At 37.1% G+C, this 19,231-nt stretch overlaps 1 protein-coding gene across 6 annotated transcripts in view; it reads right to left on the bottom strand.

Annotated features, from left to right (window-relative positions):
• Positions 1-1,129: 1,129 nt before the first annotated feature.
• Positions 1,130-19,231, bottom strand: part of LOC143281005 (uncharacterized) — a 52,816-nt gene continuing 34,714 nt past the window's right edge. For all 6 annotated transcript variants that reach the window (XM_076585880.1, XM_076585878.1, XM_076585881.1 and 3 more), the window contains one exon: positions 1,130-19,142. In XM_076585880.1, the coding sequence (XP_076441995.1) occupies positions 19,010-19,142 (133 nt within the window). In that variant the 3' untranslated portion in view covers positions 1,130-19,009. The remainder of the gene's footprint in view (positions 19,143-19,231) is intronic.

Below are 19,231 nucleotides of genomic sequence, written 5' to 3'. Positions count from 1 at the left end.
GAGCCACGCCCAACCGGAACCATATTTCTCCAGTTTTACATGTTATTACAGGTACAGTAAAGAAACACAATACCCGCAGAAATGTTAGCATCATCAGAACTGTCAATTTACAAGAGATGGGAGGCACTGTGGCAAATCACTTAGGGGTCGGTCAGTGATCAGGGTTCGTGGCCCTGTTTCAAATGGCATCGAGTCCTACGGAAAGGCATACACAATGACTTTTCTACAGGTGTGGATGGTATGGAGTCCTACGGAAAGGCATACACAATGACTTTTCTACAGGAGTGAATGTTGGTATTGAGTCCTACGGAAAGGCATGCACAACGACTTTCCTACAGGTGTGAATGGTATCGAGTCCTTCGGAAAGGCATACACAACGACTTTCCTACATGTGTGAATGGTATGGAGTCCTACGGAAAGGCATACGCCTACATGTGTGAATGGTATGGAGTCCTACGGAAAGGCATACACAACGAATTTCCAACAGGTGTAAATGGTATGGAGTCCTACGGAAAGGCATACACAACGAATTTCCTACAGGTGTCAATGGGGTCCCGACTTGGGTTGGGGAATGTTAAAGTGGCGAAAGGAGACGATTGTGTTCCGGCTTCTCATGTCGAGCCCTAGACACAGTAGATATGAATTCATTGCCCCGACATCAATAACTTGAAATGCAGTGAAAACTTCTGAGAGAGAGAGAGAGATGCTACCTATATTCTTATGATGGCAGATACAAAATAAGAATATATAGAAATCATTTTCTTATCACTCTGCTAAGACTGTTAAACAGTACAATATAAAAGGGACACTTTCATTTCAGTTACTGGTGACTCACTGCTTTCATGGTCTCTGTCACCAAAAAGGTAAATCTGAATATTAAGAACGATATGGATTTATTTGATAATCCCTGGACTTATTCTTTTAAGATTAAAACACAAAACGGTTACTGTCAATTTCATAACTGGTTACTTTCTTCTCAAACACTCTTAAGTCAGTGCAACGGGTAATTTGAATATTAAGAATATACACTCTCTTAAAAATCCTGATTGGTTAAATATACTTAACATGTCAAACTAGTTAGTTTTAGATTCTACACACACACACACACACACACACACACGCACAGATGAACATTTTTTAAGCTTTAATCACACAAAAGAGCAGTACATTAAACATTCATTATCAAAGTTTTCCAAAGTGCATCAGTTGTTTTTAAGACCAAAAAAAGCCACAACTTGGACAACAGTTTATAACTGTATACTTTCTACATATCCGACATGTACAAAAAATGTTATTTTGCATTTTTTCTTTGTTTCTCAAAAAAAAGGAAAGCAGAAAAGAATCATTACTACAAATTAAAAAAAGAATCTCCTGATTAAGTGATGCTTTAACACAATAATATAAAAGCCTTAATTTTCATCAGAACAGAACTGGAAGCAAGACTGAGACGACAGATATGACATACAATGTGATTCTCATACTGAACTGCGATCAAGTGCACAACAGATCTGTTTCAACATGTTACCTCCCTATATAATACTAGTGACCCAAACTAAGCCACACAGAATTTCCACAGTCACATCTACAACATAATGAAATTTGGTGAAACACTGGGAAATGATCTGACAAGAGGACATACAGCATATGAGCAAATCAAATTAAAGAGAGAAAGGGAGAGGTAGACAGAGAGAGATGCCTTAAAACCATTCTATGTCGGTCCCTTTTATTCAACCAGATATGTGTAATTTCGTATCATGAACATATTTTGTGGATCAAAAGCCTTTCCCCAAGCTCAGAATATTCACAAAATCTGTGTATTCCAAAGTAAATTCTCTGACAAGGTTAGCCTGATACATGATTTTCTATGAAGTTTATGTTCCCTTATTTCCCCTAATATTTAAATCCACATGAATGTTAGGCCATAAATCAATATTTCTATAGACTCCATTTAAAATGTGTCACTGCATCAAATACAGAGCATAATTTCATGCATTTTTGTCACAATTTAATTTTCCTATTTGTCTCTTTTTGTGAGGAATGTCCAAGATTTTTTTTTTTTTTTTTTTTTTTTTTACAAGGCCAACACTCAGAAACTCACAGGAAAAGAAAATATGATGTCCGGGGAAAGAAAATCCTTTTAAATGCAAATGGGAATTCAATTTCTCCTTCAATGAAAGATTGTTAATACATGAAATATGACATACAATTTCATAAGACTACATTTCTCTTGAATGTTGGTGATTAAAAACTGCCACTTTCAATTCTTTTTAAAAATGTTCCATTATTATTATTATTATCATTATCATCATCATTATTATCATTATCATCATCATCATTATTATCATGTTTGTTTGCTTGCTTTTTCTTTTCTTTGCTTTTGCAGAAAAAATCCTTTCAGCTATGAATGGCATCACATCAAATCTCAAACACTTTCTTCCAAGCTTGCACTCTATGATCAATACAGTATGCAATTTCAAACCATTTCTGTTTCATGTGATATTATTTTGCAAGTATGAAATAAATGAATGCCATTTTCTATATGAGTATTTATGAAAGCCACTATCTTTTAAAACTGCTAATCAAACTTTTCACACACATACTGGAAAAAAAAAGGTGGGGATTAGATCATACAGACAGGACTATGAGTTCAAATTGATTACAAAGTCCATGTGGGAAATAAGAATGTTGCTTTCAAAGACTGAAGAAAGTGAAACATCAAATGGTAAATAGCAAATAACTGTTAAATTAAAGATAAAACAACAACAATTATGACAACTATTGACAATACATAGCACAAACCATTTCTTTGTCTTAAATTCAAAAATTCAAGTGCTCAGAACAAAACGGCACACAATACAACAGACTTTGTGTCACGAAACAGGAGAAAAGCCATGCAACAGCAACACCTTGTAAAAACTAGAAAATCCCTTTCATACACAGAGAGGCCGACTACTTAGTACTAGTGCTGTATGGCAACAGCCTGACATCTCAGTAATGTTCGCCTCCTAACCTTGCCTGAATCACAACATTCAGGAAGGAGATGGGAGTGGGGGGGTAAGAGGGTTTGAACTTCACAGGAACAGGACTGGTGTGAGCTGGGGGTGGGGTGTAAAGATGACAGGGACCAAATGATGACTGGATTTACAGATTTCATGACAAACATCAAGTACACCTTTTGAGCAGCATGTAATTAGCATTTTGAGGAAGTTTTACACAAGACTCAAGAATAACATGTGTGCACCATTTTGATGAAATGATTTACTTAAGATCTTATGGAAAACATGTTAGATGTTTAACCTAGCTCCACAAATCAAACATGAGTGCAGCCTTTACGTTAAACCTTTACGTTAAACCTATCTCCATGAATCATGCATGACAGCAACCTTTCAAAAATGACTTGATCACACTGAACGGTGATATGATGATTTATACTGTAAATTTTGCCATGTTTTGGCACACATTGCTCATCATGACAAGACAAAATCTTCAGAACAATACCTGATGATTCAATAAAGCAGTAGGCAGATTTTTATCAATGGGACTTAACAATACTTTGATCACAATCAACCACTTACCGTGTAGCTTGAACAAAATGCAAAGCCAGTCTTACATCTTAAAATCTACTTGTTCTGTTAACCACTGTTCCGCTGATGCCCCCAGTTTAAACTACATGACTGTGCGAAGAGAATGGGAAAGGGGAGAACAATCTGCATAGATGAACATCTTGGGTAGGTTAAGTGAAGGAGGCAGACGTGACAGATAGAGGTCAGTTTGAGCATAAATGATGCCCTCAGACAAAATCCACCAAACAGATACCTGAACAGCTGGAACAACCATGCTGACAACATTCTTTTTTTTACACAAAGAAAAAATTACAACACATCCAGGGAAGCATGCTACACATATTTCTGAGCACACACCGTTACTCGAAATGGTCATGAAGCACCAAAATCACACTAAGATTCAGACTGACAGGAACAAACTGACACATAAGAACACTGACCCGTTCACAAAAACTTTCAAATTCAACAATAACATCTATCTATCCTTGGGTCTGAAAAATTATCAGAGATTCAAAACCACCCTACATAGTGCATGGACCTTTTCAAGACAACATCATCAAAATTCATGCACAACCCATTAACAAATTAGATAACTGTGTGTCACCTGCCCATGCTTACATGTGCATGTGCTGTAATAAATGAAAACGTGAAGAAAACCAGAGCACAGAAGCACATCTATAGCAAATATCTGTGAACTTCTTTCACAGAATCAAGGCACTTTCAAAGTGTCTGTGCTGATCAATTTTTTTAACGAGTTTGTACTTTTTTTTTTTCTTTTTTCTTTTTTTTTAAAATACTTTCCCCACCCCTTTCCCCATCAGATCAACAATGTATTTCTACGGGACAGAAATAATACAAAAGTAAGCACTGATAAAATAGAGACAGACACATATGTGGAAATGGTGAAAGTGTTCAATATTCCTCAGTGTATGCAGGAAATTCTGATAGTGAAAAATGTTGGCTGCATTTTATGTCAGGCCAGTACTAGATCAGCAGCCAGCGGTAACGGAGACAAGTGTCCGTCAAACTGCTTCCACAAATCCTGAACAGAAGCAATCAACAGTTACAACTTTTGACACTGTTCTTAACTTGGCCCAATTGGATGCTGGCAAGTCTTCAAGAGCTCACGAAGTGGCAATAGTCCACAATGGACACTTTTACACATTTTTTTTTCCATTTGTAATTGAAGGAGGGAGGAATTCCAAGTTAATCTTCAACCTTCAAAAGCAATTCTTTCAGGAACAGTAGTTCTTACAAAAAAGAAAAAAAGAAAAACAGGATCAACTGAGCACTGACAACGGAAAAGCAGCAGCCAACTCTGTCCCACCAGATAAGGTAGGGGAATGCATCCAATATGTTGCCAAAACACATCCGTGCGAGGCCAGCATCTGACAACAGCTTTTCTATGGAGTAAACACAAGAAACATGGCACTCATCTTTTTTTTTTCTTTTTTTTCCAAAAATGAATCAGGATTTTCCCCACCACTTCCTTAATACTTTCACTACTAAATTCACACACACACGCACACACACACACACACACACACACACACAGGCAGGCCCTATACATTGGAGGACAAAGAAGAAATTGTCCAACACAGGTATCTCAATTCTCAATGATTTTCAGACTAGGGGTGAGGAAAAGGGCAATGAGGGAAATAAATCTTTGTGTCAAGAAAAATAAATTCTGCTCAACAACTCGAAAAGAAAAAGTAAAAAAACAAATACAAACAAATACAGTCAAAATCAATGCTAAACAGCCCTAGCAACTGACAGTACTGGTGAACAAGACTGAAGAATGCAGCCATACCGATCAGCATCTGTTTTCAGCTTTCCAATCAGACAGGATGCTTCCCCCTATTTCCATCCCCAGTTTTTCTGAGGAATTTTCTGATTTGCCATTGGTAGCCCTGCCGATGGACAACACTTCCTTTACCATGTGAATCCTGCAAACACTACCTGCCATTGAACATTATTAACCATAGCATCCTGGACCTATGACATCCAACTATATTCTTTGCATTCACCTGCAGACAGATGGTTGAGAAACAGCAGAGGAGACACATACACACAAACACATATACAAAGAACATCGACTGTGGCAAAAAAACAAAACAAAAAAAAAAAGCCTAAAAGAAACTACATAAATTCAAATGTCCACACTAAATATTCATCATCTTTCCCGATTAATCTGAATTCAATTTGTACCTTTTGCAAAAGAAAAGAATGACATTCATGATGCACAAACAGGAACATTGAAAATGATGTTACGATGCTTTAAAACAAAGAGAATGGAAAAGACAAACTGCAAAATATAAAGATGGTCAAAGTATTTCCCACAACAAGCCTTGATATTAACAGAAAAAATGTTTGAAAGGGCAGGAAGGTGTGAGCAAGTTTGAAAAAAACAAAACAAAAAAACTAAGACTACAGAAAGGAAGGACAAGAGGTGAAACCTTCAAGACTCACTTGTACTTCATGCTTTATCCAGTAAAGGAATCATGAGGAGGGAAAAAAAAAATCATTGAAATGTGCTCTGTATTAAATATGACAGATAAGCTTGGGAGAAGGAAAAAAAAGAAGGAAAAAAAGGGGGGGCATGCGAGTGGGATCAAACTACACATGTTCAGTACTGTTGCAAGCCGACTAATCCCCAAGGCTGCGGTACATCTGACGTCAAATGACTAAAATTAAAACTTAAAGCAATGTTGATTTCTTCTTCATGTGATAAATAGATGTGATTGCAGTGGACAATAACAGTGTTTAAATCAGGTTTTTTGTGTGTTTTATTAAATCTCGATTATTCTTTTATTTTGTGGTAAAGGAGATGTTGCCATCTCCTTAACGCACACTGCAAAACTTAGTAGATCTCTAGATCTGCACAAACCAGTCTACTAGGCAAAGGGCTGACAGAAACAATCGATACAATTTTTCTTTTATGTTCATTACAGTTAATTCAGTGTCCACTTTAGAATATTTATATGGAGTAAACACGTCGATGGTGTAGTTAGAATCACTGTAAGTGTTCTGTCCAGAATTTGTTTCTTTCCTATTAATTGTGAACAAGAACCACGAGGTCATGTCGTCTTTGAAAACTTCTAGTCACCCAAACTCAGTGGAAAGCGGTTCTTAGAATTTTCAGATTTTGGAACACATCTCTACGAAATAAACCGTTAATGATTCAGAACTACGGCTTAATTGGAGAAACTTAAAACCGGTTATTGGTATGACTGTGAAGATTTTATTCAAACTATGTTTAAACCAATTTTGGTATTGGTAGACAAAGTATTTCCAGAGAAAATGGCAATGTTAAAGTTTACCATGGACACACACACACAGACAACCGAACAGGTTAAAACAAAGACACACTTTGTTTCATAAGCGAGTCAAAAATAAAGCCTTCAATTCAAAATGCTTAAGCTGCAGCACTTCATGTAGGAGGAAAATCCTCCTGTGCAATGTGAACAGTGATCCTCTCACCAGGCAGCAGCTTCTTCAGCAGATGCAGGCCCAGGGCGGGGAGTGAGGCCCAAAAAGAAATGCCTGTTACCTTTCCAACAGACATGTCAGTCAACATATGTTTTCATTGCTATCATCATACTAGGTGTGCAACATGTAAGTTTCAGCCTTTGTAGTTGTTGAGGAAATACGGACTTAACAGATCATGTAACCTTAAGCACATGCTACTACATATGAAAAGACTGCAGTTCCTATCTCTCTGTCCATATATTTTCTTGAAAAAAACAAACACCCCCATCGCCTCATTTTTTCAATTCTACCATTTCCCAAGTTTGTACTTATTTGACTTATATTTAGCTCTTGACAAATGTAGCCAGATTTAATATTTACAGTTCATAAGTAAATGTCATTTTCTAAAAACATTAACCTGAATTCTGGTGTGACCTCAAGAAATGGTCTTTTCAGTTTCAATGCCTCTGGTGTCTATGGTTCTGGAAATTTCCATACAGCTATTACTTCCACCATCCACATCATCTTGAGCCCTGGTCTGCCATCTGCCTTAGAAAGGCTTTATCACTGTCTCCATGCCAAGTTCTGAACCACTGTAGTTCTACCTACCACTGACATTTAGATCAGAACAATAACACACACACACACACACACACACACAAATATGATAGATGATGAGTACACTGCACACTGTAATTCTGTACACACCTATATATGGAGTACAGGCGCAAGTGCTATCAACTGCTCTATATCTAATTATAACTCTTGAAACCACAAAAATAACTTTCTGACAATACAGGCTCCATTTCCAAACATGCCCACCTGTGTCAAACTGGTGTCTACCTACAACAACATAAATAGATTATGCCCACCCAAAGTTATACCTGTTATCATTTCGAGACTGCTAAACAGAACATCTGCAACCCAAGCCTGGTAATGTTTTCATTTAATTAATGGATTTGTTTTTAAATGATGCATAACACAGTTCATTGCATCGTTTCATATTTCTGAGTCTGAAACAAGTGGAGAAATTCACATTTCCACCTACAGTCTCAGTATTGCTGCTTATGTGAAAAGATTGAGGAAAATACAGTGCCTGGAACTAGTCTATCTTACTGCTTATACTGTCACAGACCTATTATAGAATTTCAAAGCGCAACATGGGTAGAGAGGACTGATGTCATGTTCAATAGAAGAGAACGGAAGGTATAATTCTGAGAAACAGAATGAACTCCTGAAAAACTACACCTCCTACACAGAATTAGCCTGCTCAAACATCCACAGGTCTAAAAAGCTTGATGCTTCCAAAATGAACAAAATGAATAGCAGAGGGTTTCTGGACAAAGTGAGCAGAAAAATCTAGCGCAACTTACACTGCCCTTTCCCATTAATATATGAACATAACTACTTGAAACTACCTCACCCCACCCCCAATTTAATAAATCACACAACAAAAAGAATCACATCAATGGTGGTTGTCTGAATTCATATTAGCCCTTTTACCATGGACAATGTCACATTTTGGTACCACTTCCACCCAAAAAAAAAGAAGAAAAAAAAAGGAAAAAACGTTTACATCAGTGGACTAGATTAGAAAAATCACAACAGAGCTATAAAATGTACACTCAGAAGATTTACTGGTAGTGTTTTATTTGTGTGGGGGAAAAAAGTAGGTAGAAAATCAAACAAACAAAAAAACAACAACAGACAACTGTGTTAAATGACTTCAGACACAAGCTTCTATTTTGTGCACATACATGTTTCCATACATGCATATGCACATACATGTGTGTGTGCTCGTGACACCGACTTAAAAATCAACACATACAATGAAGGCCATTACAAAGCAGCCTTGAGCTTGTTTCAAACAGCTCAGATTGTGAGGTAACTGGTGTTCTCGGTAATCTGCATAGTTACGTTCTGTTGAAAACACTTTGATCTGTCTGTTTGCAAAGTGCATTTGCCTAAGTATTCCAAAGTGTGCCTCTTTACAGGCACATGTGTATGTGTGTGCATGCGCAACTGTGCACACATATTTGTGTGTACATGTGAGTACATTTCACATTTATACAGGATCTGTCAGAACAGCAGGTTCAGTGTATCAGTGTTCTCACTGACAATGAACGCTTCCGCCAAAATGAAAAGCTGTCTCGTCCCCAAACATGACTGCTGGGGAATTTAGGAATGACTGACCAAACTGGAACCAACAGTATCAAATTGTATAGAAAAAAAACAACAAAAAACAAAACTTTTGGCTAATGAACAATATGCTAACTAAATCATTTCAGATAAAATGTTCACACATCTTAGAACACATGCACGCAAACATTCAAAATATGAAAACTTGGGAGGAGTCAAATGATATTCACACAAAAAAAATGAAAATAAAAATAAATTCAAAGATAAAAGTTTAAAAACCGAATAAAAAAATACTAAGAAACTCACACAAAAATAAACCAGCTTTTGTGTACACTTCAAAGCAACAAAAAGCTTTTGGGTGGCTTGCATCACGTGACTGTTAGTAACTTTTGGTTACCTTCTTTTAAGGATTCCCACCCAACTACAGATTCCCCAAGCCTACATTTTTCACAAGAGCCAGAGAATCAAATCTCTGCATTTACAGACTATGCAAGTAGTCAAAACAGTAATAACATTAACACACAAACACACCACATGAGTGATCATCACCACACATGGCTTTTCTTCACACACACATATGTACAATGAAAGTTGTTTATGCTCGTGTGTGAAATGAAAGATTGGTGAAGACACATAATGGCACAATGAAAGATTACCCACACCTAGACACCAGTTCTGTACATTCACAGCCATGATGGACATGCACACCTCTTCTTTTTTTCTTCTTTTTTTTTTCTTTTCTTTTTACAATGTGAAAAGAGAAAGAAGAATCTGGAACATCAGTATCACGAGTTCCATGCAACTTACTCTAGTATCTGATTATAAGCATTATGCTAACAGAGCACAACAGTTGCAGAATGTCAATACTTCACTAGAAGGCACGCTTATATACAGCACAAGTCCACCTTAAACATCACCCAGTTCAGACTCTCTGCCGTGACTAACACCAGCTCTTCAACAACCAGATAGTTCATTCTGTAAACACTGAAAACACAGCCACAATATCTAAACATAACAGGGGGATTAAAAATGCATTTATATGAACACCAAGCCCTACAAGTTCAAACCTGATCTGCTTTATATGTGCAAACCCAGACTGAGACATGTCATTTTTTTTGCAGAACCCAAACTGAACAGAACAAAAGCAATATTCTACTGTTACAGCTGCTTTGTATCTAATTTTAATTTCTGTGCAGCCCACATCTATGAAACAACAGCAAAATAAAATAATAATTAAAAAAAACTCTTGAATTACACACCTCTGACAGCAATTTACCATCTTTTTTAAATGGTGAACATGCAAGTCTATGTTGATTTACCCCCTAGTCTTTGCAAAGTGTATGTACAAGTTTTACAAACTACACATATCAGAAAAAAAAAGCCTGATAGCTGCCATATCGTTCATTCCCCCCCCACAATATTGTACTACATTGAAATTCAAATTACTAATGAACAAAAACACACACAAAACTGGTTAGATGAGCAGCAATATACTCTTAAAAGATTTACCTGATACCATGGCTGCACTACAGAATGCATTCTTAAAACAAAAATAATAATAATAAATAAATAAATAAAAGGGTTTGCCGGCTTCTCAATTTAGCAATGAAAGAACAAACACACTGCTATTCATATGACACAGAAGTGATAACCTGATAATGGACACTCTTTCCTTATGTATGTCTGTCTGTAACCAATGTATGTCCTTTGGCAATGTCATTTTCAAATAAGTGGCAGTGTTCTGTTCCTGGGAAAGAAACAACCTTTATTTAAATTCTTTTTCTTCAGAGCAGTATAACAACAGTCCATGATCTTATCTTCATTGATGCAAATCTGAAAATTCTCTAAAACTGCCTTATTATCACTTCTATTTTTGTTAATCTAGCAAGCTCATGGATCAGTCAAGATACTGTGCATCTCCTCTCCAATGCCATTTATTGTTTCACTATGGAAAAAGAATGGCTAACAGATAGCATGACAATGGAAAGGAAATAGTGCTTACAAATTTCCTGGACATTAATCTATTCTTCAAACCCAGGTAAGGAAATAAATGTTATGCCATTCCTGTAACATGGAATATTCCAGCATTTTATTTGAACCATTCTTTGAAAAGCTCATCAGAATGATCTCTTCTCAAAAATACACCATTCTTTGAAAAGCTCATCAGAATGATCTCTTCTCAAAAATACACAACAGAAAGTAAAGGGGAGAAAAAAGGGGGAGGAAGAGAGAGAGAAATCTAACTTTATTGATGACATGTAAAAACTACCATACTTTCTTGACTTAGACATTAGTTACTTTGGGGAAGAGTCACCTCTGTGTGAGTGCGTGCATGCATGTGTGTGTGTGTGTGTGTGTGTGTGTGTGTGTGTTTATATCTATACCAGACCTGCCTTCCACTAATGTCCTTCTGTAGTTTTCAGTCCCACAAATCCCAATTTTCAGTTTTTTGAGGACTAATGTCAGTAGTACTTACCTTGTGCCACATTCATTCAACCGTGATCAACGAATACACTTTAAAAGTGTGCATGTCTCAGAATGAGCTAAACATACACTGCACAACAAGACAGAGGGAGAGAGGGAAGGGGGGAGAATTCATAATTTAATTGCAAGGCCACCGACCTTAATGCAAGAAGTCAAAAACAAAAATCAACTAAGCCTCAAGTCATTACATCAGCAGCTGTGAAGGAAGGTGGTATTGTACCAGGAGTTCAACCAGGTTCATTTCTGATCGAGCTACATTTTCAATGGAAGGCTTGAGACCTGCTTTCTTTCCCCCCAAAAGTCTGTGATTGCCAAAGCTCATTTTGGTAGTCGCTGCATTGATGTGTTTCTTTGTCTCCATGTGTTGTTGGCAGTAACCAAGTCCACCATGTGCAACACTAAAATCACACCAACAGCCGTATAGTGTGCAAACTCTGGACCTTTCCCGCCGTCTTTGGGTACAGGATATGTCTCTGAATGCTGAAGTCAAAAGTTTTATCCAGTCTTCTTGAAAAATGAAGGATTTTTTTGCCTGTTCTTCATCACTGTCTTCACTATAAGTCTCATGGACAAAATTCACTTTCTTGGTCACCATCTCCAGTGCTAAAGTGAACGTTTTTGTAACTATGGTTATACATAGAGTAGCTGTGCTGAAGTCGACCCACCTAAAATCATTACTGAAAATATTATTTTCCATCAACGAAAACCATATTTTTGGACCCATGCTGTAGTCTTACACTTTACTGATTTCTGTAGAAACTATGCAAAAATCATAATTGTAGGCAGGTCTGTATATACACGTGTGCTTGCAAGCATGCATGCTGAGTGCACTACAAACAAATGCATCGCTGTCAAGGAGATGTCCACTTCCACTTGAATCATATATCCATTTCTAATGCATCGCTGTCAAGGAGATGTCCACTTCCACTTGAATCAAATAAAGCTGTGCTTGCACCAGTCCCTCATCAGCATAAAACATGCTATGATACTATGAACTTCCTCTCATACAAAGCATTGCAAACCTCTGTAGCAACTGCAAAGAACTCAAACCTATTTTTTTCTTTTCTTCAAAAAATAAGTGCAAACACTAACACATACCAACAAAGCATTCAATGTACAAGCCAAAGAAAACTTTCTATACAAACACAACATGTATGTATATATATATTTATATATACAACAGGTATCTCTATGTTTCATCACATGAAGCACACACACTTGGAGGTGTGCATGTATGAGCAAATGAGTCAGCGAAGAGCTAGTTTTTACCATGCACCAGTAGTTTCAGGTTTGAACGGTGGTGTCATTCAAACCACAAGCTGCCTAAAACGCTGCACAGCGGCAGCAAAATAAGATTTTGACACACTGGAGTGATAGAAGGGGGGAACAGGGCACTGGTCAACACACACAAGGTAAAATATATGTGGGGTGAAGCATGCTCTCTCTCTCTCCTCCTCCTCTTTCTAGCCTTGAACAGATACTGTTTTGTCCTCGAACATGCCAACAGGATTTGAGCACACACTACCTTCAGCTTCGTTTTCTTCCTCCTCTCTCTCCCTCCATCCAGTTACTACTGACATACACCAAACTCCAAGGTCCATTTTTTCACCAGTCTCTCAATATCTCTACTAAATGAATATTGAAGAAGAAAATGCACACATAAATAAAGGCTAAAAAAAAAAAAAAGCAAAAAAAAAGCAATCACATTAAAAAAAAATAATAATAAAAAAGCTCATCAAAGCCAAGTTTATCAAATGCTAAAATTTAAACATCAAAGCTGAAAAACAACACGGACATGTCTTTTAGAAACTTAACAAACCTCTGTGTCACATATCAGAAGGTGCCTGTATGAAAGGCTAAATTGTATGAAAGTAGTATAGTCAGAGACAACAGACTAAAAATAGATAAATAAATAAATAAACACTTATACATCAGAACTCATATGAAAACTGGTAACCCCATTTGTACAAAATAAAAAGATCACCTTCCTTGATGACAGAGAGTGTGCATGTATGTATATCTTTGTTCAGTCTACTGTCTCACCAAAAAAGCCAGTGTTGATGTTTAATAGCAAAATGGATATACCAATCGGACACAATGTACAATTTTATCTGTATCTTTTGTTCCAATGCATGTTGAATTCCTTGTGAAATTTTCAGTTAAAGTCTTGACCTTACATGAAAAGCACCAACTTTCTGAGAGACTTTGATGAAGTTTGGATCAAAATGAGATGTGATAAGGACTGAATTCAGAATCTACTGAAAATGCCCAATTCTTTTCATCTTGACTGTAAACAAAATAAAAACATGCTCATCTTCTAATGGACTTTTAACATTTATATAAAACTTATTTAACAGCTATCAAAGTAATTTATATCAGGTGTCACATAATGTTTTCTTCTGAAGTCGCCCTTGACAAAGCTGTAAAAGATACTGATTTTTCATGAATCCAGAATAATTCCAAACAGCCTGAAACAATGGATGCAGAATTCTAAAAAATGTTGAAAGCACTTGTCATGTTGCACATTACAAAAAAGTAAGATAAAAAGAAAAACAATCAAACTTTCAACATTTATTTTTAAACCAACCTATTCTATGCATTTTCTAGAAATTAATGGGCACTTTGATCCCATGTGACATACAGATGCCAAATAATTCCAGTTCTCAAGATCACAGCTGCCCTAGTGACCTTTGATAAGGCCACACATAGAATTGCAGTGTGCAAAGCAATTTCACATGAACAGTGAGCCGAATTACGAATTCTGTTGTACTGTTGCCTTAAAATGTGATGTAATGTTTTGAAATGTATACAGAGGAAGACAAGTCATTCATAGATTCAAATACTGGTACTTTTCCATTCAGAATTATTAAACGACTTCTAAATTCAGTAGCTTTCAATTGTTTGGTATTTGTACGAATCTTATTTTCTCTCCCTGTCCTGTCAACCACATCCCTTCTTCCAAAGCCACCACCACCACCACCACTGTCCTGTCAACCATATCCCTTCTTCCAAAGCCACCACCACCACCACCACTGTCCTGTCAAACACATCCCTTCTTCCAAAGCCACCACCACCACCACCACTGTCCTGTCAAACACATCCCTTCTTCCAAAGCCACCACCACCACCACCACTGTCCTGTCAACCATATCCCTTCTTCCAAAGCCACCACCACCACCACCAGATTATACCCAAAGTCCAATATATTCACAATATTTCCGCTTCCTATTCCTAATTCCTCCATAAGCACTGACATGACATTGAAGCATACAAATGAGACACAAAGAATGTCTTTTAGTTTTTACACATAAATATAACCTTTCAATCAATTCGATCAAGGCTGCCAAAGAATGACATGATTTGACATTGCTGTTTTAGTCCAGTTGACATCATAAGGCCATACTGGATGCAAAGAAAAAAAAATTCACCATTTATATAAAATAGAAAAGCTTTCATGGCTAGTCCTCTCTTGCTCCTGTTCTTTTGAATCAGAAACACATTATCATACTACAAGTAGTTATGTCGCGAGTCTGGGGGTCTGTCTGAAGACAAAATAAATTTCTGCTGGACTGGACAACTAGTGACAGTAATTCAAGCACTGTTATTCAGAAGTGTTTGCCCTAGCATTCAACTATATTCAAGGATACAAAGTATAATATTCTATAATATTTTTTTCTTTTCCAGCTTGCAAGAAGGCATTCTGATAAACACTATGTCTTTGTAGTGACTGTCCTTTCTCAGTGACCATACTCAAGGTCAAGCCACCCATGTTCATGGGGACAAGACAAAAAAAATTGTAACCCATTTTGCCGTCTTTTCATAATCTATTGCTGATATATCAACTGTTTCTATGGTGACCGATCATTATTTATTACTGTGATGTACAACAGATTATATCTAACTGATCAATGTCATATCAATTAATTTCCAGCGCAGCTGTTCAATCCAGTACTGGTTTTGAAACAGTTTGGACAAGGTACAATATGAGTTTTACCTTCTACTGAAAAAGCTGATATAGCGCTGATCACGAACAAAACAGAAACATTCCAGAATCACATTATCGACAAAAGTGTGACAGGATCACACTTTATGGCTACAAACCTCGACTGTGACTATCCATTAACCAAAGCAACACTCATCTTGAGTAAAACACTATTAATTTTTACTTTTGCCCCCCACCTCTTTTTATCACCACTGCTCCCTATCCTTAATGAAAAGAAATGACCCATTAAGTGTTAAATAGCAAATGTAGCTACACACTTGAAGTCTCTGGGCAAATTGATATGCAGTAAATTTCATGGGTTGTATTACACTTGATGTTATTCACATATAAAATATTTCATCTTCAATTTGGCAACCCCTTTTTTTCACAAACCACATTATTACACAGCCAAGAAAAAGCTATCTCTTAAATACAATTATCTAAACATATTTTATTTTCTTAAAAACAATGGGATAGGGGGAGGAATCTTTTATGGGAAAGATTCAAAGAAAAGGGGGTGAAAAGAATTTTCACAGAAGACAGGAAAAGAGAAAAAAACAACAGAACAGTGCTAGCACTAGTTACAGAGGCTTGAAAAATCCTTTTTGACAGCCATGATTATGATCTCAGTGTAGTTTCCTGTACTTATGCTCTCATGAACCGTCCATAGCTTTATCCAGCATTTCCACTTCTAGACATTCTTTTATGTTCTTGCTGTCGGGTTGAATCTTTTAACAGCCCTCTCTCTTTGAACATGAGATACTGTGCCTCTGAACGCATGGACACTACAATGCAGTGATGGATGCCAGGGCTTTCAACATTCCAATGAAAAACAACCGGTGTACTTGGCCAATGATCCAAACACTTGTGCAGAAAAGTGTCCTTCATTGTGGATGCAAACGGGAAGCAATTTCTGACATTTCGCAGCATCAATCATCGACTGTGATTCGCTTGAAAAAATACACAGTCAACCTCTGTCATTTTGTTGTTTCGAGTCGGTATAGTGGCAGAACAGCTGAAAAAGAGTTTGGTGGAATTGTACTTACTGACAGCAGAAATAGAATGGGCGAAAAATCCAATGACGGATTCATTATCTGTGTTGCTGAAACATTTGGCCAACCTAATAGTTATTCCCACATAAAATGAAAAAATAAATATGTATTTTGGTGGAAAAGTATACTGATACTGTACATGTTTTCTTTTAACTGAGTAGTTATTTGTGTAAGTGTTTCCAATTCAAGTCATCATCAATATAATTGGTCGTATTTCACAATTACTAAAATTCTGCATTCATTGCTTCAAGACTGAAAAAAAAAAGAAAAAAAAAGTCAAGAAGTAGCTTTTATTTTTTGTCAAGTTTGTTCTCCCATCTTTCCCTTCACATCTCATACCATCGGAAGGATCTATAGATGCAAAATTTAAAAAAATGTTGGGTCAAAGTGGCAAGACTACCAAACATTGAAATAAGCATACACACTGAACTTGTTTGTTGTTGTTGTTGTTTTTAATGTACCTAATGGATTAAAGTAAATTTCACAAAATCTATGTAATACTGCACACAACTGCCTACCAGTTCCTGAATTTTTTAGGTTATCCACATCAACACCTCATTTGGTCTGAACAAAATCACACAGCAAGGAGATACTTTTTGTACACATCAAAGATAATTTTACATCACAATTAAAACAGCAAACATCACAAATTTTATTTTCTTCCTACACTTCATTAAAAAAAAAAAAAAATTTTAAAGAAGAAAAAAAGAAAACATTAACCAAATCCATAAGTTGCAAGCTTTGAATCATCAGAGCTTCCGCCAGCTGGCAACAGACCACAGAAGTACAAATGAGGTCATCAATGAAAAACACTGGTTGACACTTGAAGACATACTCTGATTCTAGAACTATAAAAGACTTGGGGAAACATCATTTCCAGAAGAGGTCAAACCAACAGACATATTAAGTTCTGCCACAGAACAAACTGCTGGAGTAATATTATTCTGGAAACACAAGAGTATAAGGACCCACATCCATTTCTTCAGGTTCAAATGATATAGGAAGCGGATAACACATTCAGGTAGAATGGCTTAAACAGACAGACACAGGTTCTTGGTACATGTATCTCCATCAGCACATGTTCTGCTCAAAATGTATGTTTTCCAAGAAAGGGTGTTTTGGGACAAATTTGTTCTATTATGAGCAGGACACACCAGTTCAGGAAGCATCCAGCTCAGAACACACACACACACACGCACACACACACACACAGAGGCTAGAAAATCATGCTAACTCCTCAGAATTCAGTCAACCCGAGTAACTAAAGCCACCATTGCAGAAGTCTATTAAATGCAGGATTCTGGACATTCATTCTGTTTACACAAGAAGCATCATTGTGTTTTTCATGACAAACATCACAAATAAAGTATCTTCAGGCACCACACACACACACATAAGGGAGACTGAAGGTGAAAGAAACTTTTCAAGCGGTTTAATCAAAGGATACAGAAGATGCAAGCACACAAACCAAAAAAATTCACCATAGCTATAGCACCAAAAGACACATATAGTACACTGACAATGATTTCAGTGCGACTCTAAAACACAATCCAGTCCCATTCACATCAGCTGCTTCAAGGCATGACAAAAAGCACATAAATAATATATCACATGGTAACAATGTCCACAGAGCTTTATACCTGACAGTCTGACACAGTCACACACAAAGACAGCAGACAGACAGGGGGATAATGAGAGACCACTGATGATGAAGGGCTATAGATAGGTTTGATCTAATGACTAACCTTGTGAGAGAAGAGAGACACATTCAATGGCACATGGGGACCAGAGATGCAATTAAAAAAAAATTAAACTATATATACAACATTAGCTGCAGAAGAACCCATTCACTGCTCATTGGTACGACAACAAAGATAACCACACCACAGACATCAACATGTATCATTGGGCCTAGCACCGACCGGGTGCATAGAATGGTTTGTTCACAATCTGGTTTTGGTGTTGCATTTTATGGATAACTCATTAAAGGCTAAAGCTCAGCACTCATGATGATGATGTACAGTTGAAGGGATTATGACTGACACTGTACAAAAACCCCTTCTCTGTTGACACTGGAGTAATTTTCATTTTACTTGCTGCCCATCTCCATTAGCATGTACTGAGATCCAAACAAGGAAACTTGCTGACACAAGGACAGCAAGACAACAAACATGTCCATGCTTGTTTGTGGATGATGGAAATGGAAAGGAGTGCCCAAATGTCTTTCACAAGTCTGCACTGGAAATGCGCTCATCAGGACATGAAACACGAGACAAAATCCAGGGCAGCACTGTTGCTCTGTCACACACCCTTTATTGCATTTCACATATCACTCATGGGACTGGGAACAGCTGAAGACAGGAGCGCAGCAGACACTGTTGACCCTTTCTTGTCAGGATCAGCCACCCTGTGGCTTTTCATGTGTGCGCTGCGCGACTTCACTTTGTTGAACACTCTGAAACAGTTGTCAATACTTGTCATGACAATGATCAACACTTCTTACACAAATCAAAATTCAAACACTATCACTTCAGAAACATATTG

Source organism: Babylonia areolata, chromosome 4 (assembly GCF_041734735.1).
Source record: "Babylonia areolata isolate BAREFJ2019XMU chromosome 4, ASM4173473v1, whole genome shotgun sequence".
NCBI classification, from domain to species: Eukaryota; Metazoa; Mollusca; class Gastropoda; order Neogastropoda; family Buccinidae; genus Babylonia; species Babylonia areolata.
This window is presented reverse-complemented; position numbering and strand designations above follow the sequence as displayed.